The sequence below is a fragment of the Tenrec ecaudatus genome, chromosome 1 (assembly GCF_050624435.1).
Source record: "Tenrec ecaudatus isolate mTenEca1 chromosome 1, mTenEca1.hap1, whole genome shotgun sequence".
In the NCBI taxonomy this organism is placed as follows: domain Eukaryota; kingdom Metazoa; phylum Chordata; class Mammalia; order Afrosoricida; family Tenrecidae; genus Tenrec; species Tenrec ecaudatus.
The window spans coordinates 171,541,353-171,564,672 of record NC_134530.1 but is presented as its reverse complement, the minus strand read 5'-3'; the positions used below and the strand labels follow the sequence as shown (position 1 = coordinate 171,564,672).

General features: G+C 45.7%; 1 protein-coding gene and 1 pseudogene across 1 annotated transcript; both read right to left on the bottom strand.

Annotated features, from left to right (window-relative positions):
- Nucleotides 1–1,272, bottom strand: LOC142437163 (alpha-enolase pseudogene; annotated as a pseudogene).
- A 2,697-nt stretch (nt 1,273–3,969) lies between these two features.
- On the bottom strand, nt 3,970–15,888 carry LY9 (lymphocyte antigen 9). The gene is made up of 6 exons (XM_075540796.1): nt 15,639–15,888; nt 12,349–12,678; nt 9,927–10,199; nt 9,134–9,466; nt 5,846–5,947; nt 3,970–4,019 (listed from the first exon to the last, which is right to left on the bottom strand). The coding sequence occupies exons 1-6, from the start codon at nt 15,886–15,888 to the stop codon at nt 3,970–3,972; spliced, it is 1,338 nt and encodes a 445-aa protein (XP_075396911.1).
- Nucleotides 15,889–23,320: the final 7,432 nt, after the last annotated feature.

Sequence of the window (23,320 nt, the reverse complement as noted above, 5' to 3'; positions counted from 1 at the left end):
TTATTTGGTGAGGGGATTTCTGAACTTCTGGCCAGCAAACTTGGCCTTGCTGCCCAGCTCCTCTTCAATTCTGAGGATCTGGTTGTACTTGGCCAGGCACTCAGATTGGCATGGCGCACCAGTCTTGATCTGTCCAGTGCAGAGTCCCACCACCAGGTCAGCAATGAAAGTATCTTCAGTCTCTCCAGAATGATGAAACACCATGATGCCCCATCCATTGGACTGGGCCAGCTTGCACGCCTGCAGAGACTAGGTCACAGAGCCGATCTGGTTCACTTTGAGCAGGAGGCAGTTGCATTACTTCTCGTCCACAGCCTTGGCGATTCGCTTCGGGTTTGTCACTGTGAGATCGTCCCCTACCACCTGGATCCCAGAACTGGCAGTGAACTTTGCCCAAGCATCCCAGTCATCCTGGTTGAAGGGGTCTTCGATAGACACCACTGGGTAGTTCGTGATGAAGGACTTGTACAGGTCTGTCAGTTGGTCAGGTGAGATGTACCTGCTGGGGTCATAAGGAGACTTGAAATCTAGGTCGTATTTCCCAGACCTGAAGAACTCGGAGGCAGCAACGTCCATGCCAATCACCACCTTGTAGGTGTAACCAGCTTTCCCAATAGCATTCTTCAGCAGCTCCAGGGCTTCTTTGTTCTCCAAGATGTTGGGGGCAAATCCGACTTCATCGCCGACATTGGTGGCATCCTTGCCGTACTTCTCCTTGATAACATTCTTCAGGTTGTGGTACACCTCGGCCCCGATGCGCATGGCCTTCTTGAAGTTGGCTGCTCCGACGGGGAGGATCATGAACTCCTGCATGGCCAGCTTGTTGCTGGCGTGGGAGCCGCCGTTGATAGCATTGAAAGCAGGAACCGGCAGGATAACTTCGGAATTGCCAGTCAAGTCAGCAATGTGACGGTATAGGGGGACTCCCTGCTCAACAGCTACGGCCTTGCACACAGCGAGGGACACGCCCAGAATGGCATTTGCACCAAATTTTGATGTATTCTCAGTTCCATCCATCTCAATCATCAGCTTGTCGATCTTTTCCTGTTCCGTAACGTTCAGCTTCTTGCTAACCAGGGCAGGCGCAATTGTTTTACTGATGTGCTCAACAGCCTCTGAGACACCTTTGCCCAGGGCCCCATAGATCCCAGTCGAGGCACCACTGGGCACGGCATCTCTGAAGAGCCCTTTGGCGGTGTACAGATCAACCTCAACAGTGGGATTTCCACGGGAGTCGAAGATCTCTCTGGCGTGAACCTTGAGGATAGACATGATGGATTTCTGGCCCCTGGTTCTCATCGCCCAGGAAGGAAGTGGAGGAGGCTGCAGACATCGAGACGGGTGTTGGGTCAGCAGAGGGCGGATGCTGCGACTGCCCGAGAAGCTCTCCGCACTACCTCTTGGGTCTTGTTTTTTTCCACGTCTTTTAGAGTTAATTACCTCCTAACATGAGTTGTGTAAAGCACATTTGTACATTCATTGCCCTCATAATTCTCAATACATTTGCTCTCCACCCAAGGCCCTGGCATCAGCTCCTTATTTTTTCCCCTCCCTCCCTGTTCCCCCCTCCCTCATGAACCCTTGATAATTTATTAATTATTATTTTGTCATATCTTGCTCTGTCTGATATCTCCCCTCACCCACACTTCTGTTGTCCATCCCCCAGGGAGGAGGTCACATGTAGATACTTGTAATCGGTTCCCCCTTTCCAACCCACTCACCTTCTACCCTCCCAGTATCACAACTCACACCTGAAGGGATCATCCACCCTGGATTCCCTGTGTTTCCAGTTCCGATCTGTACCAGCATTCCGATCTGTACCTGTGTTCCAGTTCTGATCTGGTCTAGCCAGATTTGTAAGGTAGAATTGGGATCATAATAGTGGGGGAGGAGGAAACATTTAGGAACTAGAGGAAAGTTGTACATTTCCTCGTTGCTACAGAGTACCCTGACTGGCTTGTCTCCTCCCCAAGACCCTTCTGTAGGGAGATGTCCAGGGGCATACAAATGGGCTTTGGGTCTCCACTCCGCACTCCCCCCTTCATTCACTATGGTAATTTTTTTTTCCTGATGATGCCTGATACCTGATCCCTTCGACACCTCATGATCACACAGGCTGATGTGCTTCTTCCATGTGGGCTTTGTTGCTTCTGAGCTAGATGACCACTTGTTTACCTTCAAGCCTTTAAGACCCCAGACTCTATATCTTTTGATAGGCGGGCACCATCAGCTTTCTTTGCCACATTTGCTTATGCACTTATTTGTCTTCTGTGATCATATCAGGGAGGTGAGCACACAATGATAGGATTTTTTGTTCTTTGATGCCTGATAAGTGATCCCATCGGTACCTTGTGGTCACACCAGCTGGGGCGGCCTTTTCTTTAAGAAAAGATTTGCTATTGCTTGGACATACTATCCTGTTTTAAGTGGACTCCCATTAATGCACAGTTAGGATATTTCCAGTCTTTTGCTTTAAATGATGCTGCAATAGTTATGATTTCCCATCAGTCTTTGCATGACTGGGTGCGAATATCTGTAGTGTTCATTTCAGTAACTGTTTACATTGGTTCCTAAGCTAATTTGGCCTTTTTAGGAAAAAAAATTACTTGTCCTCTCCCCATGATTACAACCTTTTTAACTACAGCTCATAATCCAGGTAAAGTGTAGGTATATGCTTTTGCGGCTCCCACACCTCCAGATGGCTCCAGAGTTCCCCAGGGGAAACACTGGTTTAGAAGATGGTGTGAAGGGTGGTCAGTCAAGGGCCCCTTGGAGGAACTTGAAGTCACGCAGGTGAGTTAAAAGTGGAAACTATACGACAGCACGCACATCAGTGGAACAAGGACACCTGCAGTCCTTGGGCTCCAAGCAGGAGTCTGGCTTTAGAGTGAGTTTATTCAGTAAGCAACACAAGCATGTGCTTAGCTGCACTGACAAAACAGGGTTATTAGTTGTTCACAGCAAAGAACCCTGGATGACAACCTGACAGGACACAGGGAACAGTGAGTGCCACAGTGGAAGGGGGCTGGCAGGTCACTGAGTGAAATGGATATCAGTTCCAGGGCATGAGAATGTGCTGGCTGAACAATGCATGTGTGCCCACGTAGTTTAATCTGTAAGGCACATCCCACGGAAACAACTACCTTGGCATTTCCCTACCAGAATCCCCTCCTGTATCCTTGAAACTCCTTATGATTGTGAGTTTCTTGGAACTACACTATTTCTTTCTAAAAAATTAGCTCTAATATGTCTTGGTACATTCACCCTATGAACCCACTGGATAAGGACAACTTATATTAAGAGATAAAAGTACTGTGATCCATTCTGAGAGAACAGTCTTGCACACCGTGTCTGCTGATTCAGCAGTTCCAGCCAGCAGGGCCAGCAATGCTTTTTCCCATAAAGCAAACACAAGGGCATGCTCTTGCATGTGTCCTGGGAAGCAACCAATGGGAACTGTAGTCTTAGATGACATGCAAAATTGAGGGGCCTCAAATAAGTCAACCATACTCAGTTAGGGTCTATGTTTTATAAACAATAATATTTATAACTTTAAAATAGGTTTTCCTCATAGATGGATTTGAGCACACTGTTAATTCTAGCTCCAATCTAAGAACAATTAATTATTTGGACACGGACCTGCTTGATAATCACCCTCATAAAGAGATCCCTGGAGATATGGATGCTACAGCAAAGTGTGGTGAAGAAACTAGATGGTGCCTCATTGTCAGAAAAGGCTTTTCTTTAAGCGAGCAGCCATTTAAGTGAGGGCTCAATTAAGACCACATGGACAAAGCACACCACCCTGAGACCTAGGGATTGTGAATAATTACATCCAAATCTCAAGGAGACTATTAGGCACTCATCAGTTCTGCATTCTCCTTACCGCTGCTATAGTCTCATTTAAAAAGAGGTCACACACACACACTCACACACACACATCCGTTTTTATTTTCAGGTGAACTTTTCCTAAGTAGGAATTTCAGGAGGCTCCTCATTCTGTGGTGGTGGTGGTTTCCCTGTGAGCCAGGAGAGATAAGAAAACAGTTAACAAGTCCTGGATGTCCGCCTTTCCCTACGCATTGTGCTGAATCGAAAGTAGAAGACGATGTCAGGGTATGACTGGTTGGTCTATTCTATGGAAGTAAGGACATATGGACTGGACTAGGGAATGTGTAATCAATCAAGTTATTGACAAGGATTTTGCAGTCTTTGTTCACTGCAGAACTAGGGACTCAACTGTGTAAAGGGAATATCAAACACTGTATGTAGTTCACCAAGTCAAGGGGATGAAATTATGACAATTAAAGACCTTATTCTCAATAGACCATTGTCTAATCATGCGAATGTCTTCCCTAGTTGGAGAAAGAGGACCATTTCATATAAAGATAACTCTGGTGTTAGAGGTTAAGTTTCAAAGTAATGGTACAGATCCTCCATGTTCTAAATATTCCAAGAATTCCCTTGCCGGAGAGTGTTCATCTAAAGAACAGTTGAGCATGGTGCAGAGAAGAGGAGGCAGTGGAGGAGGGCCTTTCATGGTTTGACAAGATGATAAGGCTTTGAGGTGTGGAGTAGCACTTAGTAACTAAAGTGAACTTGAGAATTTTCTCATCAAGTGGCTTTAGGAGAGGCCCCAACCCTGCTGCTTCAGAATTCCTAGTCCTGAACATCCTGAAGACAAGGAATACGAGATTCATGTAAAATAGATCTGGATTCCTGTTCACATTGTGAGAAGGGTGGTTTCTGGAGTTTCAATTTCCTGCGGTTGGTAGGAGAGCCACGGAGGAGAAATCCGGCACGGATAATTGGGCACACAGGTTAGTGGCTGGTGTCTACCACTGTAAGAGGAATCAGTATTGAGCTAAGCACCAAAAACTAAGAACCCAGCTTTGGGAAAGCGGCGAACATATGGATTTGTCCTGAAGGCCAACACAGTCCCTGCCTTTCCCGCATGCTGATGAGTGTGGGAAAATGGGACTGTGACCAGCACTGTAATCCCTGACTTATAACAGAGGGAATCTGGAAAGCTAGTGCTCCATGGAAGGCAAACCACCCCTTTGGTAAGTTAGAGATAAGGTCCAAGTAAGTAATCATGCTTTAAACATCATTCCTACAGATTCTCCCCTAACACAGATGCTGCCTTAAAGTGAGCACGTGGTTGAGTCTATCTCCCTATAGAAGTGGACATTCTATTGTTATCTCCTCCCGCCGCCGTACCCATCCCCACTCATACCTTCCCGCAAAGCAGGTATTAGGTCTCCTCGCCTGTGAGCTCAGGGACTTTACTGTGGTTACCACACACCTTGTGATGTATGTAACTACTGGATATGCATGTCTTAGGGCTACCGATAAATATCCCAAGATAGTGAGGATGCTCTTTCTCCTGCTCTCTCTTCTCTCACCTCCACGTGGACCACCCAGAGTGGCTGAGGTGAGCATGCTACCATAAAATGTGTCTGACTCCTGTATTTTACACTCTCTCCTATCTTCTATGACTTTACTATGATCTTTCTATATTATAATCGTACAATTTTGCCTATGGACCCCGCGGTTGTCAGAGGCTGGTTTCCTCTGACAGATGATGTGACTAATAAGTAGCCAAATTCCCTTCCTTTACATGTGCTTTTTGTTTAAACTAGTTTGAGTTAGATTTTGATGGTCTATGACTAAAGAGCTGCAACCACACCCAGGCTCATCACTGCCATCCCTCGAGAAAAAGGGAGATATTGGGAGACAAGTGGTAGAAAGGGATTTTGTGAATATAGAAAATTATTCAGACAAAAGGAAGGCCTCCGAGAGATCACAGAGTGCTGGCAGATATCATTGGTTTCAGCAAGCTCACATGGTTGCGTTTGCTTCCAAATGAACCAAATCCAAATGCATAGAAGTGGTGCAAAAAGCATCAGTGAGCGGATGATCCATTGCTTCGTGCTTCTTGCAGGACCTTGTAAGAGAAAAATGAGTGATATTGATATAAATGATGACAATTAAGATAGTAGTAAATGAAAGACTATTTGTGATGGCCATTGATCCTTCCTCTTAAAAATCCATGATAGTGTAGATGTAGCTTTTTCCATCCAACAACTAGATGTGTTCTAGCCACCATGTTGTGATAGTAAATTAGTCCCTGGCTGTGGATATTTATGACTTGCTCAGTGCCACAGAGTGTAAGTACTTGAGTCAGAATCTGAGCGCCGTCTCTCTGATTCCCAGCATACTTACCACTAATATATACTTCCCCTTTCTGTCAGTGGTGGTTGAGGCATTCCAATTTTCTAATGGAAGGAGTCTAGATGCCATTGAGCCAGGATCTATATACATCTGCCAGACACAGCCAGACTCTGTGTGGACCATCCCTTCTTTCTGGTTCCTGAACTCAGAGTCCCAGTTCTACTTTTGCTGTTTGACCTGGTGTAAGTTTCTTTGCCCCTGTTAGACTTAGTGTCTTAATATAATGGGTGATAGTAGGAATATCTCCTTCATAGCATTTTTGTGAAGATTATGCTAAAAAGCACAAAAGCCAGGACTAATGTTTTCCTTTACTAAGAGCCTTTATAGCTACTTTTCAAAATTGTCTCACATAGCCTTTTCCAAAAGTTATTTGTGTCCCTTTTCATATTAACTTATCACATAGTTTTCTCCACAAATCTGTAATGCTATGATTTTAATATCATAATCAGCACTGTGCAAGCCTATGAAATGTGGCTAGTTTTAGAAAAAATTTACCTAAATTAAAAATTTTCAGCTGACACTATAATCACTAAGTATATTGAAGCAAAATAGGTATGCAAATATCTTTTTGCAACTGTAAACTATATCAAGTCTAAAATCACATCCAGTATACCCATGAGTATTTATAATCTGAATTGTGATATGCTGTAAAATACAAATTACATTTTAAAAAAGTTAATACAAAGAAGCCAATAACAATTTCATGGGGAATTTAAAAACACGAGCTAAAAAATTAAGCATTATAATGGTAATATTATGGACTCTCACCCCAAACTCACTGCCTTCCAGTTGATTCTGGCGCCTAACAACCTGATAGGGCAGGATAGAAGTACCCCAGACTGTAACTCTTTAGGGGGAGTAGAATACTTAATCTCTCTCCTCTGGTATTCTGGATATATTTGATTAAATAAAATATGACAATGATCTTTAAGGTTTCCTGTAGGGGACTAGCCTCCCCACAAGTGAATTGGTGCCAGGGGCAGTTGTGTAAGTAGGGGTTAATTAAGAGACATCAGAGTAAATAAAGCAGGCAAGCGCTCATCTGTTTCACGAAGAACAGAATGAGATTGTACTTTATTGGCCCACAGACTTTTATCATCGTGGGCCAGCAAGCCATGGTAAGCTCGTACATAACCAGAAGGCGGGGACTAGAGGCATACATGTGACAGGAAGTTGGGTGGAGTCAATATGACAGTCTAACCTTGGTAGTCTCTGAGCTGGCTTGACCTTAGGTGTCTTTGAGCTCTTCGCCAGGGGAATAATCTATGATCCTTCTCAGAGAGGAGTGGGCCCTACTTAGGATAGGGCATAAATAGAGTATAATTGCTTCAGTCAGGAAGCCTTTAAGTAGCTGACCTTCAAGTGTATATTCAGTGACCTTGTGTTTGCAAGTAGCTCCTTACATTTGGCATTTTTATGGGGGGCCTTGATGGGGAATAATTTTTACTTATTCTTAGGAGAATGTGAGTGGGGCGCACCTCCAACCTACAAGTGTGAAGGTTTCTTCCACGGGAGCCTCAATACCCAACCCCCCATATTCCTTAACATAGGAAAGTTGAGAGTTTGCCTGCATACACTCTCTTCCCAGTTCTGTTTCTCAGTTTGCTTTTTTAGTATGATTTTTAGAAAATGTAAAATTATGTAAGTGGTTCCCATTATACTTTGGTTGGTTTATGCTGTTCTCCCTCCCACCCTTCCTTGCTCTACTCTCAAAAACACTTCAAATGCATATTCTATTGGAGTTGTAACACAGTCAGAGTTATGTCATTGTGATAAGGATTGTGATAAGAAATGTGATAAGGGAGGAGTCCTGGTGGCATAGTGGCTATGAGTCAGACTGCGAACCGCAAGGTCAGCAGTTCAAAACTTCCAGCCACTCCTCTGGAGAAAGCTGGAGCTTTCTACTGCTTTAAAGAGTTACAGCCTTGGAAACCCAAAGGGGTAGTTGTACCCTGTCCCAGAGGGTCGCTAGGAGTCAGCACCCACTTGATGACAGTCCATGTGAGTGCTCCGGCACTGTATTCAAAGAGGTCTGGAGTTCCAATAACCCCTCCAAACAAACCGAAGCCCCGTGACATTGGGTAGAGTCTGACTCATCAAGAGTTGGCTTCTGAGACTGTAAATATTTCCAGGAGCAGATAGCCTCTTCTTTCTCCCAAGGGGAGGCTAGTGGGTTTGAACGGCTGACCTTGGGGTTACCAGCCCAAAGCCTAACCCATAGCACTACCAGGGCTCCTCATTCCAATTCCTGAAAACAATAGCCAACACCAAGAAATGTGAGAAGGAATGCCATAAGGAGTGTGATGAAGAACGTGGTGTGGAAGCTGACATTGTTGCGGGTGATAAGGAAATTGAAATTACTCTAGGTTCGCAATAAGAGCAGAAGAAAACAGGATGATGTAAAGGCCAGCTTAACTGCACACTGTGCTGCAGCTTCTTAGAAAACCACATGCGGGTGCAGGTGAAAAGATAATGCAAAGAACCACATTCTTTCTGTGTGACCCAGCAAACTGTATGCCTGTAAGAGCTGTCGCCAGTCTCAGCTTGGCGTCCACACCTTTCAATTGATGGAGTCTGGTATCGTCCCTCAGCACTGAGTCTGGGTTTGGACCCAATAAACCTCTTAAACGATACACGGTCTTGGCTCATTTTGCTCATTCAACTACCTGCTTACAATGGTCATCTCCACACTCTTCCACAGAGCAGGTTAGGGTACTTTGCAAATGCTGGCTTTAATTTTGCCTCCTGTGAATGGACAGGTGTGAATTGAATAGCCCCCTTAGTGGTCTGAGGCATTTCAGTACAAGGAGAGGGATGGGAAAGGTGGAAAGCAGGAAGGCAGTCTAGCAGGGAAATCTTGAGGGAAGGAATCTAATGATGGATGGCTGTTCAGACTCACGGTGTATGCGCAGGGTGAAGTGCTTCATGCTGGTGACCTCTGAGCACACGTAGGCACTATAGGGACCAGCGTCCTCCATCTTCAGCTCACGAATCTTTAGGGAGTAGTCCTGGCTGGAGACCAGCAGTCTGTCCTGCTCCGTTTCCTCGGACTCAGCAAGTGAGCCTTCTGTTGTTACCTCCCCTGACTCTTTGCTGAGAACTGATGTGTTAAACCTCCAGACAACTTTCTTTATGCTCTGGTTGGCTGGGATTTTCAGGGGCAGGTTGACAGACTCCCCCAGGAACCCCATCACTGTCTCCCTCATTGCTTCTCCTCTGAATGCTCCTGCACCTGTTGTCGGAGACAAGATAGTGCAGCTCAGTCACTGTCTCCCAGTCTTGCTCTTCAGTCAGTCTGCCCAAGTCAACACCCTTCCCCCCCAGCCTCTGATGTTGCTTCCTGAGCTTTCCCATGATCACACATTTTTTCTGGTACTGTCCCCTGCAGACCAGACCTCTCCTGCCCTGTTTGTGCTCCTAAGGGAAATCCTGTCTCCCCAACTTCCCAAGAAAACAATGAATTCTGGACTCTCTTCTCCTTACTTTCTCTGTCTTTGAAGTTCTCAGAGTACCCAGGGAGTTCCCAAGTCCCTTGCCAACCTGTCTCAGTGTCCTGAGGGGACAGCGAAAGGGTTCTTCAAGTCTGTCCTCTTGATCTCCAACTACAACCGTGTCCTCTCAGGTGTGTTCAGACTCCACAGGGGCTCAAACTGTTTCTGGAATCCCCTGGAGCCCCGAGTGGCGTCAGGTACCTGTGCATAACTCCTGGACACTGACGGGGTGGGAGCTGCTCTGGCTGACAGGATTGTTGGCGCTGCAGGTGTACACCAGATCCGGATCACAGGGCATCCAGGAGACGGTGAAAGTGGAGCCCTCATGGGACTCAGAAGCATGAGGTTCTGCTCGGGTCCATCTGTACCGAACACTTGTCTCGGCTCTCTCCCCGAAGCACATCAGGGTGACATTACAGGAGCCACTGTCACTCATGGTGGCATTAACTGTGACTTGGGGTTTCTGCAGCTGCTCTGAGGGAACACAGCCAAAGGAAGACTAGTCAGACCCCTTCCAGGCAGGTGAGCCCTGGAACCAGATGGTGAGGGTGGGGGAACCGAGCAGCAGGGGCATCAGGCATTACTGCTCCAGCAGCGTTTTCTCTCAGCTCTCCCTTGGGGCGAGAACCTGTCTTCTTGCCTAGCATGTCCTGCACAGGGGTTGGTCCCATGGCTCACCCTGATTTACATAGTCTAAGTAAGTGTTTCTCTCCCTGTCTCTGATGTGAACACCTTGAGAACTGGTTCAGTGCGTCTGTCCTGACACCTCTGTCCTGGTTTGGCCTATGAAGGCACTCCTGGTTGTGTGGTGAAACAGTGGAGGTACGAAACCCTAACTCTGCCTCTGTAAGGAGTGGCCCCTGCCTATGAATCCTTTGGATTTAGAACTCATTCTTCTTTCCGAGCTTCTTCTTGGTCTCTTCCTTCTCTTTTGTTCTATTATTTCTCTTCATAGTGTGTGCTCATCATTAATTATAATTAACTTTATAATTAGATGCTATTTTTGCCTAGGTAATCTATGTACACAATTGAAAGAAATAAAAATGTACACTCTGAAAAAGTTGCTATCTCTCCTACTGTTGTCCCCACAAACCTCCTGCCTATTTGCTTTCCCAAGGAAACTGTATGAGCTCCCTGATGATTCTTCTGCAAGATGTAGTGATGCCATCTTGCATATATGCATATATTCACAAACATACACATATGCATTTATATATGCACATATACATATATGGATAACACATGCACTGTTACTTTATTTAAAGTTCAGAAATGTATATACAGTATGTTGATATATATGAGTGATCACACATATATATCAGCATACTATATGAGTATATACAGATCTGCACTTAAAAAATTAACAGTGTTTCTTATATATTGCATTATGTGATTGCACATATGCTTAAGTAAAACTAAATATTCTTCTAGGGTTCCAGTTCGTATAGATATGTTTGATTCCAGATAAAGTGTGTGCAAACATGTCTCTGTGATTAGTGGATGACTGAGAACTAGTTGTCTATCTTAAACTTAGACTTGTTTGGATGCCTTCAAACAAGAATGGAGACTTTATATTTTGGCCACATGGGGGTAAAATCTATTTTGAAGTAAGAACTAACATCAATCTTTTAATAAAACTCAAGAGATCATCTTTCAAAATCGTTTAGACTTTGCAATAAGTTCACGAAATACTGTCTTCCACAATACACAGAGTTTAGATGGACCAAGTGTTTAAGGAAAACTGAGAAGCCCTCAAAGATGGACTGAAAGCACAGAGGTCGACTCAGAAGGTCATGGTGATCGTCTTTCTGGGATTCTAAAAGAGTAGTCTGAATAACATTTTCTGGAAGGACAGAGGGCCACTACAAAGGCTTCTTATGAGGAAACATTAAGAACACATTGAAAACTGCCTTGCTGAGAAAAAGGCAAGCAATGTTGCACTAAGGGTTTTTCCACCACCAATAAACTCACTGCCCCGGCGTCAATGCCGACTCATCGTGACTGTTGCTGGGACTGTAACTATTCACAGGAGTAGGAAGCCATGTCTTTCTCCCTCCGGGGAGCTGTTGGTTTCAAACTGCCGACGATGCGGGTTGCAGCCAGTGCTTAACCACTACACAGCCAGGGCTCCCAAGCACCTTCTCATTCTTCCACGTTAGCAAGGGTGTGCCTATGAGAATTTCATTGGGAAAGCTCACCCTACCCTGCCTACAGCCCCGATCCTGCTTCCTCAGACCTTCCTTTTGTTCCCCCAAACCAAAGAACTTTTAACAGAACACCGTTTGCATCATTTGAGATGTGAACCTGCCATTATGACAGCGTGGATGTTGCATAAGCGTGTCTGCGGTAGCATAGTTTGAGAAGAAATGGGAGGTCGTCCAAAAGTGTTTGAGTAGGGGGAAAGTTATAGGAAATATGGAAATTATGTAATATGTAAAGATTTTATGAATGCGTTTTTGACTCTTGATATCTTTATATATGGAAATGGGCAAAAAGGGGGGTGTAGTCTTCTTTACCCTAGAGAGATAAATTAAAAAAATAAAAATAAAATCTGTCTTAACAAATAAAGATGAAAACATAGAAACGCTCTTTGGAACTCACCATAGACGTGCATGGAATTCACCATAGATCTGCAGGGTGAATCTCTCCTCAGTGGCAAAGTCAGAATTCACTTTGTTTATCTGAGCATTGTAGAGGCCTTCATCCTTCTGTATCAGGTTGCTGATGCTCAGAGAGTAGCTCTGATTGGAGGTGCTTACTCGGCTCTGGTAACTTTTGTCCAAAAAGGTAAGCCGCCCTCCTGGATGCACGATAACAATTGCTTTTTGGAGATGGGTCCATGTGACATGCTCAGTCTCTGTGTCCACTGAGATGTTCAGGGCGAGAGTCACAGACTTCCCTAAAGTCCCCATTACCTTTGTTGAAATAGCATGCTCACCTGAGGCTATCAGTCCTGCAGAGACAGAAGAGGTACATGGAGAAGCAGCTGGGCTCCTCAGACTGGCATTCATGCATTCACTCACTCACTCAGTGAGCATGTGTTGAACAGAAATGCCAGGCACCGGGGAGTTAGAGGTTTGAGGTGGGATTCTTACTTTTTAGAACCTAGGTAGTAGGTATAGATATGGACATTCATTGTAAACTCTTTAGACTTTTCTGAATGTTTGAAAATTTTCATTAAATAAAAAAACAACCATTATGAGCACAAAAGGAGCATCTCTCATCCCTACCTCACCCCGCCTTCCTTATCTAATCCTAGGATCTCAGGCTGATATGAATTTGCTAGGGAGAACCTCTCTGTCCTAAGAATCCCTGATAAACACTGTCCCCAAGACCTCCAGGAGCCCACCTTTCCCTCAAGGCACCTGACTTTCATGTAGAGAGTCTGAGTGTCTGCTGGAAATCCCAGCTTGAATTCCCAAGACCTATGACTTCTGCAGCTAGATAGTACTCTAGGAATTCTAGATGCAGTCAGTCAGGTTAAGCTCCCTGAATTCTCCAGGAATTCTGGGTCAAAAAGTAAAATAGAAAATTTTAGTGAAAGAGGAGGGGCATACACCCAGCCTAGAAAAAGGTTGAAATCCTGAGGGGTGCTCAAAGGTCTATTGGTTAGAGTGTACACAGACAAGGAGACTCCCAATTGTTGTAAATGTCTGGGTTCTTTCCCCGGATCTCCACTAGCTGAGTACCCGGGCTTGAGAAGAGGCACCTACGGAGAACCTGGGAAGTAGCCTGCATGTGAGAAGGTAGTTGTGGTGGATCCTGAGCTACCTCAGAAGTTAGATGCTGAGTTGTGAAAATGTGTCTCATCCAGAATAAACTATGTATTAGTGTTAGTTGTGCATCAAGTACTTTATATAAATCACCTATTTTAGTTCCCCCAATTATTCTAAACTTAGTCCTATTAATGTGAGAGAAAAGGTCCTGAAAATAATTACAATCATAATAATCTATGGAGAAGTTCTTCTCTGTCCTGTAGGGTCACCATGAGTTATAATTGACTTTATGTTAGTGGTCAGTGAACTAGTGAGCCCATACTAGAGGGGGAGCTAGTCACCTTCCTGAGGTGACAGGGATGGTATATTGCAGAGGCTAGATTTCATGTAAATGGTGACCCTGAGGCTGGAAGTACTGACCACCCTATCCAGACGGTGCTGGTGCATACGACCATGCTTCGACGACATCTCTCCTCCCACCAGAGAGAAACAAGGCCTCACAGACTATGACAGGGAGTGGGGAGCCACATGTGGGTCCTGCAGGTCAAAAGCCATTGCAGCAAAACTGCTCTCAACGTAGGGACGGTGCTCCCAGCTATCAACCTTATTTCTTTTAACTACACCATTTGATAAATTATAAAAGACAGAGCAATGAAAATGATAACTGAATTTGGCTTGTTGTTGTTGTTGGTAGGTGCCATCAAGTCAGCTCAGACCCAGAAGGACTGTGTGCACAACTGAAGGAGATACTGCACGGCCTTGTGCCATCCTCACAATTGTTCCTGTGCCTGAGCCCATTGATGCAGCCACTACATTTGGCTTGCCTATTCTTTAATCCTTCAAAAGAATGCATGTAATAGTAACCAGTATGGTAACCATCTCAACATCTACCTACTATGTCCTAAGAAGGTTATTATGCAGGCCATCTCTAATCTAACAAATGATTTAACGTGATCTGTTTTACTAAATCCATTACACGGTTAAGGACCAGAGGCTTACACTTCTAGTAAGTGCTGGAGTAAGGCCTTAACATAAAATGTGCCTGATATTAAATTAAGAGGGTCTTTTTAACCTATTTACCTAAAGCATTAAAAATAACAGCAGTCTTTTATAGCAATGAGGAAGATGTGGGGTAACCTCCATGTGTGGAGCCAGAGCAGAGGAGGCCGCTTCGTGCAGAACTCCCTCCTCTGCACGATCATCGGAGGCTCCAGGAACACTGCATGCAGCTTTCTTCCTTTCACCCAGCAAAGAAGGCGCAGCCAACGGACGGGCTATGAATAACATGGCCCTGATAACTTCCTGTGCTTTTCCCTGAGTAAGAACAAAACTGCAAGTGAAGAGCGACCAGTCTAGAGTTTCCTGCTGCTTAGCATGGAGGTCCAGGTTCCCCAACTCCCAACCACACACGTAAGGTTTTTCCAGTGCTTCCCTCCTCTCTCAACACCCACTCCTCAGCTTGTAGTCCCACCTGTCCCATCCTTCTGGACCCTGGGAAAAACCAATCACTGAAGGGCAAAGTGGCCACACTTCAGGTGGCTGAGAGCCTGCGTGGCTGATAACCTTCTTTGGGGGTGGGCATGGAGTCCTGGATCAGCTCTGCCTGCTGGGTTGTATTCCCTCCCCCCTCCCCCATGCTGCTAGGAGATATTTCCTGGCAACTGGCAGGAGTTCATCCTTGAAGAAGAAGGAGGCCCTTCGAGAGAAGGAGAATGATGAGAACTCAGAGCAGAGAAAAGCTAGAGACCACCTAGCCCAGGGCCACCAGAGGCTTCCCATTGTAGCCCGGTCCAGGATCTGCGAGAAACACCAAGAATACCTAGAAATGAGCTCCGACTACTCTGTTCCTCCCTAGCACACTGAGAGCTGACTGGGATCGGGGGCACATTCCTGCTTCTTGCTGTGGATGTGATCTACACTGAGCAGGCACAAACTCATTTTTTCAATTGGAAAATAAATGTCATGGTAAGAGGAATATAGTGTGATCTTAGTTATTTGAGATGAGGACTCGAATGCCCTCTATTGAGGGCATGGGAACACGCATACCCTCGCTTATACACATGCATAAATACACATGCACATGCAGGATTCCGAACAAGGTATAGTCGGCCAGTCATTGCCCTAAGGAGAGGACATGAGCAGCGCCAGAGAAACACTAGTTTCAGGGTAAGCATTGGTGAGCATACTTGGCACTTACCCATGAGGAGGAAGAGCAGAGGGGCCCAAGTTGTGGGAGAGGATTTGTTGGGTGGAATCCTCAGCCGATGAGCCAGGCAAGGTCCCGGAGCCCAGTCTTCCATGGGTCTCTTTGGACCCGTCATTGCTGTCTCACTGTCAGCTCTCAGCACGAAGGAGGGAGAATTTCCTTCAACTTCCACAAAGGTGTGTCTGCCTGTCCGTGCCTGTGTGGGCGCCCACACTCCAGAGGGGGTGGGCATCACCGGCATGAACTCCTTGACAAATGACTACTGAGGTTCAGCCCTGCATTTGCAGTATCATTTTGAGCATTGCGTCACCTTTCTCACTTCCTTCTCAGGCTTGAGCTTTGTGACACACTGGGCTTTTTCTTCATTTTCATTTGACCGTGCTTTTCAAAAAATTTAAAGAATACTTTCATTGGGGACTCTTACATCTCTTTTCACAATCATTACATTCCTCCAATGTGCCAAGCACATTTGCACATATGCTGCCATCATCATTTTCAAAGCATTCTCTTCCCACTTGAGCCCCTGATATCAGCTCCCAATTTCTTCTCCCTCCCTCCCTCATGAACTCTTGATAAGTTACAGATTATTTTTCCCATGTCTTACATCATCCTCCATTGCCCCTCACCTTTTCTGTTTTCGTCATTCATCCCCCTGGGAAGGGGTTCTAGTTTGATCCTTGTGATTGATTGCCCTTTTCTCCCTCGCCCGACCCTTCCCTTAATCCTCCTTGTGTCACTACTCTCATTGTTGGCCCTGAGGGGATTATCTATCCTGGATTTCCTGTGTTGCTGGTTCTTATCTGTAGCAGTGTGCATGGTCTGGTCTAATTAGATTTGTAAGGTAGAACTGAGGTCATGATAGTGGGGTGAAAGAGGCACCAAAGAGCTAGAGAAAAGTTGTGTGTTTCATTGGTGCTATACTGCACCCTGACTGACTTATCTCTTCCCTGTGACCCCTCTGTGAGGGGATGTCTGACACTGAGACAGAGTTTTTGTCAATTTTGTCAAATTAGAAGATTTCAGTAGTTGCATGTCCAACCCCTTCACAGTGAGACTTTCTTCACCCCCCTGTTGTCTGCAGGGAACTTACTGTTTATTGTCCTTACTTATTGCCACACACCAAGTCATCATTTAGTGCTTGACCTTCTCCATCTCTTAGTCTATGTGGTGTGATGAAACTTTTCTCCAACACTTTGCACATCTCGATCACTTAATCACAGCACAGCCTCCTGAGGAAGAGGTTAGTAAGTTGCCCTGATCTTGTAGTCAGTAAGGTTAGCTCCTAGGTAGTCTGGGACGGAAAGGAAGAGTGAGATGAGTATGGGCTTTTGCCTGTGGAGAACATTTCAGAGGGTGGTTGACGGCTGGTGCTACATAGCCCAGAAATTTCATATTTCAGACTGCCTCTGAAAATGTCACGCTTTAAGTGTCTCCCATGTCTCAGCCAAGCGTTGACCTCATGGTTTAAACATGGCTCTTCGCGGGGAGTTTCAGGAGTTGTGGCTGAGAGACAGTGCCATGACCTGGATCGATGGTTTTACAAGCCAATCTAAAAGCAAAGAGGAGCTAAAAGATGTTTTCAAACATCCATATGATGGGATCCAAGGAGTAGGAATTATGATCAGGATGGACTTGGGATATGGTTCTTCAGTGAGGCAGCTTCTTAGTGGTGCCTAAAGCCAGGTCTCTCTCTGGCCCTGCATCTCAGCCAATGGCTCTGCAGGCGTCTTGGTCCACTTGGGCTGGCCCTATTGTTACCCTGCACATGCAAGCTTGTAAAGCTCTTTAAATCTTCCAGTAAGTGCCTGGGGGGCCTCCGCTCCCCCCAAAACTGCACACATGGAGGCACAGAATCTGCTCAGTTGGAGGAAGCAAGTCCAAATGTGCTGTCTTCTTTGGGACTCCTGCTTTCACTGTCTGTGCTGCTGCTGTTTCTCTGTTGCTGTTTATGGCTTGCTCAGCACTTCTCTTGGTCCAGCTCTCTGTCTCCTGGGTTGAATTTTCTCAGCCCAGGGCCTTTGAGTTGGAGGGACATGCTCCAGTCCCATGTCTTCTCTCTTTGTGGTGGTGAGGTCTTCCTGTGCTTTGGAAGCGACTCTTGGTTACCCAGTGGGAGTGAAAAACTCACCAATACTCTTGCTCAGAAAAACGATTAAACTCACTGACAATCAGTTCATTTGAACTCACAGCAACTCTATGGGACAGGGTAGAACTGTCTCTGTGGCTTTCTGAGACTGTAACTGTTTGTGGGAATAGGAAGTCTTGGCTTTGTCCCTTGGACCTGCTGGTAGTTTCAAAGAGCTGACCTTGAGGTTAGTAGCCATAGCATAAGCAAATGCCACCAGATCGCCTTTTGCATGAATCCTTCCCAAACCAGGGTGATAGAAAGCAACCCTTTGGTGGGCCACAGACACTTTATTTGCACAATCCCACCAAGTCATTTGTTGAGAGTCGTACGGCTATAGCGCTACGGACTATATTAAGCTGTTCACAGCAGCTCAGGAAGGGTAGGAAACCACAGAGGATCAAACTATGGCCTTTGGGCCACATGTGGCCCGCCAAGAACATTTATCTAACCCGCCGCGTGTTTTTACCCCGTTTGTTTTTTTACTTTAAAATAAGATATGTGCAGTGTGCATAGGAATTTGTTCATAATTTTTTTAAACTATAGTCTGGCCCTCCAACGGGTCCGAGGGACAGTGAATTGGCCCTTGTTTAAAAAGTTTAAGGACCCCTGATCTACCGGTTGTCCCAATCCACTGGCTGCTCTGTGGGCAGGTTGTGGTGACAGGCCTAGTGGGGAAGTCCTCACCAGATTGTCTTGCTGGCAGGCAGTGGGGCAGGATGATGCAGGGGAGGAGGTTCCTGCTGCCCACTCCAACTTCTGGTTCTCTGCTACAAGAGGTGATGCACTGAAAGTCACCTCAGGCACAGAGCCTCACAAATGAAGGCAAGCTAGTGGCCATCAAACCCATATAGAAGCACATCAGCCTATGTGATCACAAGGTGTCGAAGGGATCCGTTATCAGGCATCAAAGGACATATCATTGTGAATGAGGGGGAGTGCAGAGTGGGGTCCCAAAGCCCATCTGTAGGCAACTGGACATCCCCTTAGGAAGTGTCACGGGGAGGAGACGAGCCAGTCGGGGTGCAGTATAGCAACGATGAAACATACAACTTTCCTGTAGTTCCTAAATGCTTCCTCCCCACCCAATATGATGATCTCAATTCTACGTTACAAATCTGGCTAGACCAGAGGATGTACACTGGTACAGATAGGAACTGGAAACACAGGGAATCCAGGGCAGATGATCCCTTCAGGACCAGCGGTGAGAGTGTTGATACCGGGAGGGTAAAGGAGGAGTGGGTTGGGAAGGGGGAACCGATTACAAGGATCTACATGTGACCTCCTCGCTGGGGAGCGAACAACAGAAAAGTGGGTGAAGGGAGATGTTGGACAGTGTAAGATATGAGAAAATAATAATTTGTAAATTATCAAGGGTTCCTGAAGTAGTGGGGAGACAGGAGGGAGGGGGAAACAGATGCTGATGGCAGGGGCTTAAGTGGAGAGCAAATGTTTTGAGAATGATGAGGGCAACAAATGTACAACACAATTGATGCATGTATGGAGTGAATAGAATTGTATGAACCCCCAATAAAATCATCAATCAATCAATATGCTTGAGGGGAGGGGGAAGAGCCTCACAGAGCAGACAAGCCACTTTCCTCAACCCTGGGCTCAGTGGGATCAAATGATCCTTACTTTCATTTGTTTCTTTGTCCCAGCAATGGGAATATTGAGTACTATGAATCCCTGGAAGCAGGTTCATTGATCTATAGATAGTGAAGCCCTGGTGCTTAATAAAAGTGCCATCCTCACCCCCATTAAGAAAACATTACATTTGTAACACCGGGGAAATTGCTTGAGGAGCTGAGCTCTTTACCCTGCTTCTGACTTTGGGTTACCCCCTGGTTGGTCTCATCTTTCCCCGACTTTTCCCGATTCTCTCCAGACCCACCGTCTGCATGGGCTCGAGTTGATGTGGTCTCACATTGGGACAGTTCAAACCCTCTCTGGAGACACATTGTGCTGGTCAGAGAGGGAAGGAGTGCAGCACACTTGTGAGGCGGCTGGTGCCTGTGGCTCCCAGACTCCCAGGAGGGTTGGAATTTCTGTGTCCCACTTGACTTCCTTGCACCTGGTCGAAGGAGCTTTGCTGGCCCCACTGGTTGCAACCAGAGGCCAAACTGGCAGGGTTTGCTCAGGGGGCAAGGGGCAGAAAATACCTCTACCTATAACCTGTTGTAAAGGGGTCTGAGAAGGGGCCACCGTGTTCCTTGCCTTTGGCCTTACACTTGGGTCTTCATCCATCTCTGCAGCTTTTTGAGGGGCCGGCCTGAGGCCAAGAGAAACTGGTCCCCAAGACTAGGTCCAGCTTGGGGGTCAGTGTGCTCCGTTTTACAATGTTCAAGCTCTCTAAGCTTTAGCGCCCATATCAGTGGAAGGCACAGAGCAGAGTCCCACTCAGAGTTTATGTGGTTTATTTAGTTGAGACGGTAGCAAAAGTCACCAATGTGAAGCAGGTGACAGGAAACCCTTGAGCAACGTGGTGTGGTCACTTCTGGGACATACTGTTTCCTGACACTGGTCTCTTGTGGGTCTTTAAAATAAAGTTTTTTATTTTAAACTCTACTGCGGGTGATAAGACCAGCTATCCCGCATCAAGCTGCATCTGAAATGTGGCATGCGGATTAAAGGAAGAGAAAGAGACGTATACAAAGCATGGGATTGGGAGGACAACAGTCTGATGGACTGAAGTACTGAGTATATTCCAAGCTTGGCTTTTATACACTTCTTAAAAGTGAATGGTTCCAACACAAACATCAAAGAACTTGCTTAAAAAAAAAACTCTTAACCTCTTATCTATGCTAATGTTACTTAACTAGTCACACTTTCTTAACATTTGAATAATAAAAGCACTATATTCTAGGATAAGCACAGGACATGGAGGGTTCAAAAGAATCTTAAAGAGGTCATAAAGAACTGAGTTATCTCCCAATGTTTTTAGCTGCAAAGTAAACAGAGGTACAGGGGACTAATTAGTCACCCACCAATTAACATCTTGACCAGCAATTAACCCACCAATTAACACCTTGAGCAGCCTACAGGCCTCCTACACTCTACCTACTGAATTTAACTGATAAAGATGCTTCCAGGACCTGTCACACCCCTCCTCCAGATGCCTCTCCTTTGTGCTGTTGTTGTCACACACAGCCCCCCCTCACCCCAGTCAGAAGTGGACAGACTTCCTGGTTCTGAAGGCTCTTTGAACTGTTTCTGGTGCAGGAGCAGGAGCAGGAGCTGGAACAGAATCCCTAGGCAGAAGGCAGCACCATCTACAGCAAGCTCCAGCCCCAGGTACCACTCTGATTTCTGCCCTCCTTTGGGTGCTGATCTTTGGGCTTCCTAACCCCCCCCCCCCCAGACACTTGGTCCTTTGTGGCAGAAGGAGGTCTTGGAATGCTGTGGGGTCGAGGCAGCCAGGCTTCAGCTGGAGGAAGAAACCATTTGAAAAGTCCAACTGCAGCATGTCAGCAGAGCTGGGATGTCTGATGTGGTTGCTCCTTTTCATCCAGGCTTGCCAGGAGGGTTGGCCCCTCGAGGGGCGGGAGGAGGACTCTCGTCAGGGGTGCAGCTTCTGTCCTCTCTCTGCGCTCTCCAATCTGTGGCATGCTTGCACTCTTTATTCTCACCCCCTTTCACACCTGCCCTCAGAAAGGAGTGGATCTCAATTGTTCTCCTTTATCCTATTATGATTTAGCATGTGCTAATTTTTGGTTATGTAACAGGTCTTGTAAACAGTGCCTCCCATTCCTGTTCTTGTGGAATGATACATAACTTGTTCTGAAAGCAGCTCTACAAACCCCCCTGTGCAGATGAGAAAACTGAGTGTCGCTCTGGTTTACTAACTGCCTGAAACCCATATGTCAGAGTCTCTGATCTGTCTCCTCCCACCACACCTTGAACATTCTGGGCCCATCACAATGAATCCACAATATTGAGGCACAAGCTGAAGACCAGTTGCCATCCAGTCAGTTCATATCTTGGCAATGCCTCGTGCAGAAATATTAAAAGAATTGTGCTCCATAGGGCTCAGAAGGACTAAGTTTTTAGGAAAAAAAGCTTGCCAGGCCATTCTTCCTGGTGCCTCTGGGTTGACTCACACTTCCAACTGTTAGTAACCTACCCCATTAATGATTCGCACCACAGCATCTTCTAATATTGACAGCTGTTTACCTTGAACCTCTCTCCCAAGGTAAGCTCGCCGCCTAGTGGGGAAGTACAATCTTTTTTTATTATTTGATAAATCATTTTATTGGGGCTCATACAACTCTTATCACAATCTTTTAAAATAACTTTTTTCTTTCTGTTTTTAAGAACTAAGTCCTCAAACAGCAACTGTACCTGGAAAATGATATACATGTCAAGGAAAGATCAAGAAATAGATATAGCCTTATAAGGGACAACATTGGAGACACAGTGTGGGAATGGTGCCTGATCTGACCCCAGCACACCGAGGCAAAGCACTAAGGACGTGCACAGAACAGCAAGGGAAGAAGAGCAAGGAAGTCCAGAGGGAATACCAAAAATAGATTTTGAGGCCAGGGCATGGCACCCATCAGACTGACTGGAAAACACTCCTAAAGGTCAATAAACAGACCTTGAACTATTTACAGGGTTTTCTTTTTGTTATTGTTTTTATGTTGTTGTTGTCATCATTGTCTTGTTTTCTTTTGTAGATTTGTTTTTCTCTGTCTTGCTTTTTTGTGCATATTATTATCTCTGCAGGTCTATCTAGATAAGATAGGCTGGATAAACAATTTGGAGGAGAAAACAGGTTCCAGAGGCACATGGGAGAGGGGCAGGTGGGGGAAAGGAGGTGATGTTGACCAACCCAGGCACAAAGGAACAACAAGTGATCCAAAATCAGTGGCAAGGAGGGTGTAAGAGGCCTGGTAGGGACTGATCAAGGGCAGCGTAACCAAGAGGAATTACTGAAACCCAAATGAATGGTGAGCATGATAGTGGGACTGGAGGAAAGTATAATGAAATAGCGGAAAGAACTAGGAGGCCAAGGGTATTTATAGAGGTCTAAATGCAGGCATGTACATATGTAAATATATTTATATATGATGATGGGAAATAGATCTATGTGCATATATTTATAGATTTAGTATTAAGATAGCAGATGGACATTGGGCCTCCACTCTAGTACTCCCTCAATGCAAGAACACTTTGTTCTGTTAAGGTGGCATTCCATGATGCTCACCTTCCCAACACGATTGCTGAAGACAAATGTGCCCATAAGCAAATGGGGTGAAGAAAGCTGATGGTGCCAGGTTATCAAAATATATAGCATCCGGGGCCTTAAAAGCTTAAAGGTAAACAAGTGGCCATCTAACTCAGGAGCAACAAAGCCTACATGGAAGGAGCACACCAGCCTGTGTGACCGCAGGGTGTCGAAGGGATCAGTTATCAGGCATCAAAGAACAAAGAATCATATCATTGTGAAAGATGAGGAGTGCAGATTGGGGACTCAAAGCCTATCTGTAGGCAACTGGACATCCCCTTTCAGAAGGGTGGCAGGAAGGGGTCGAGCCAGTCAGGGTGC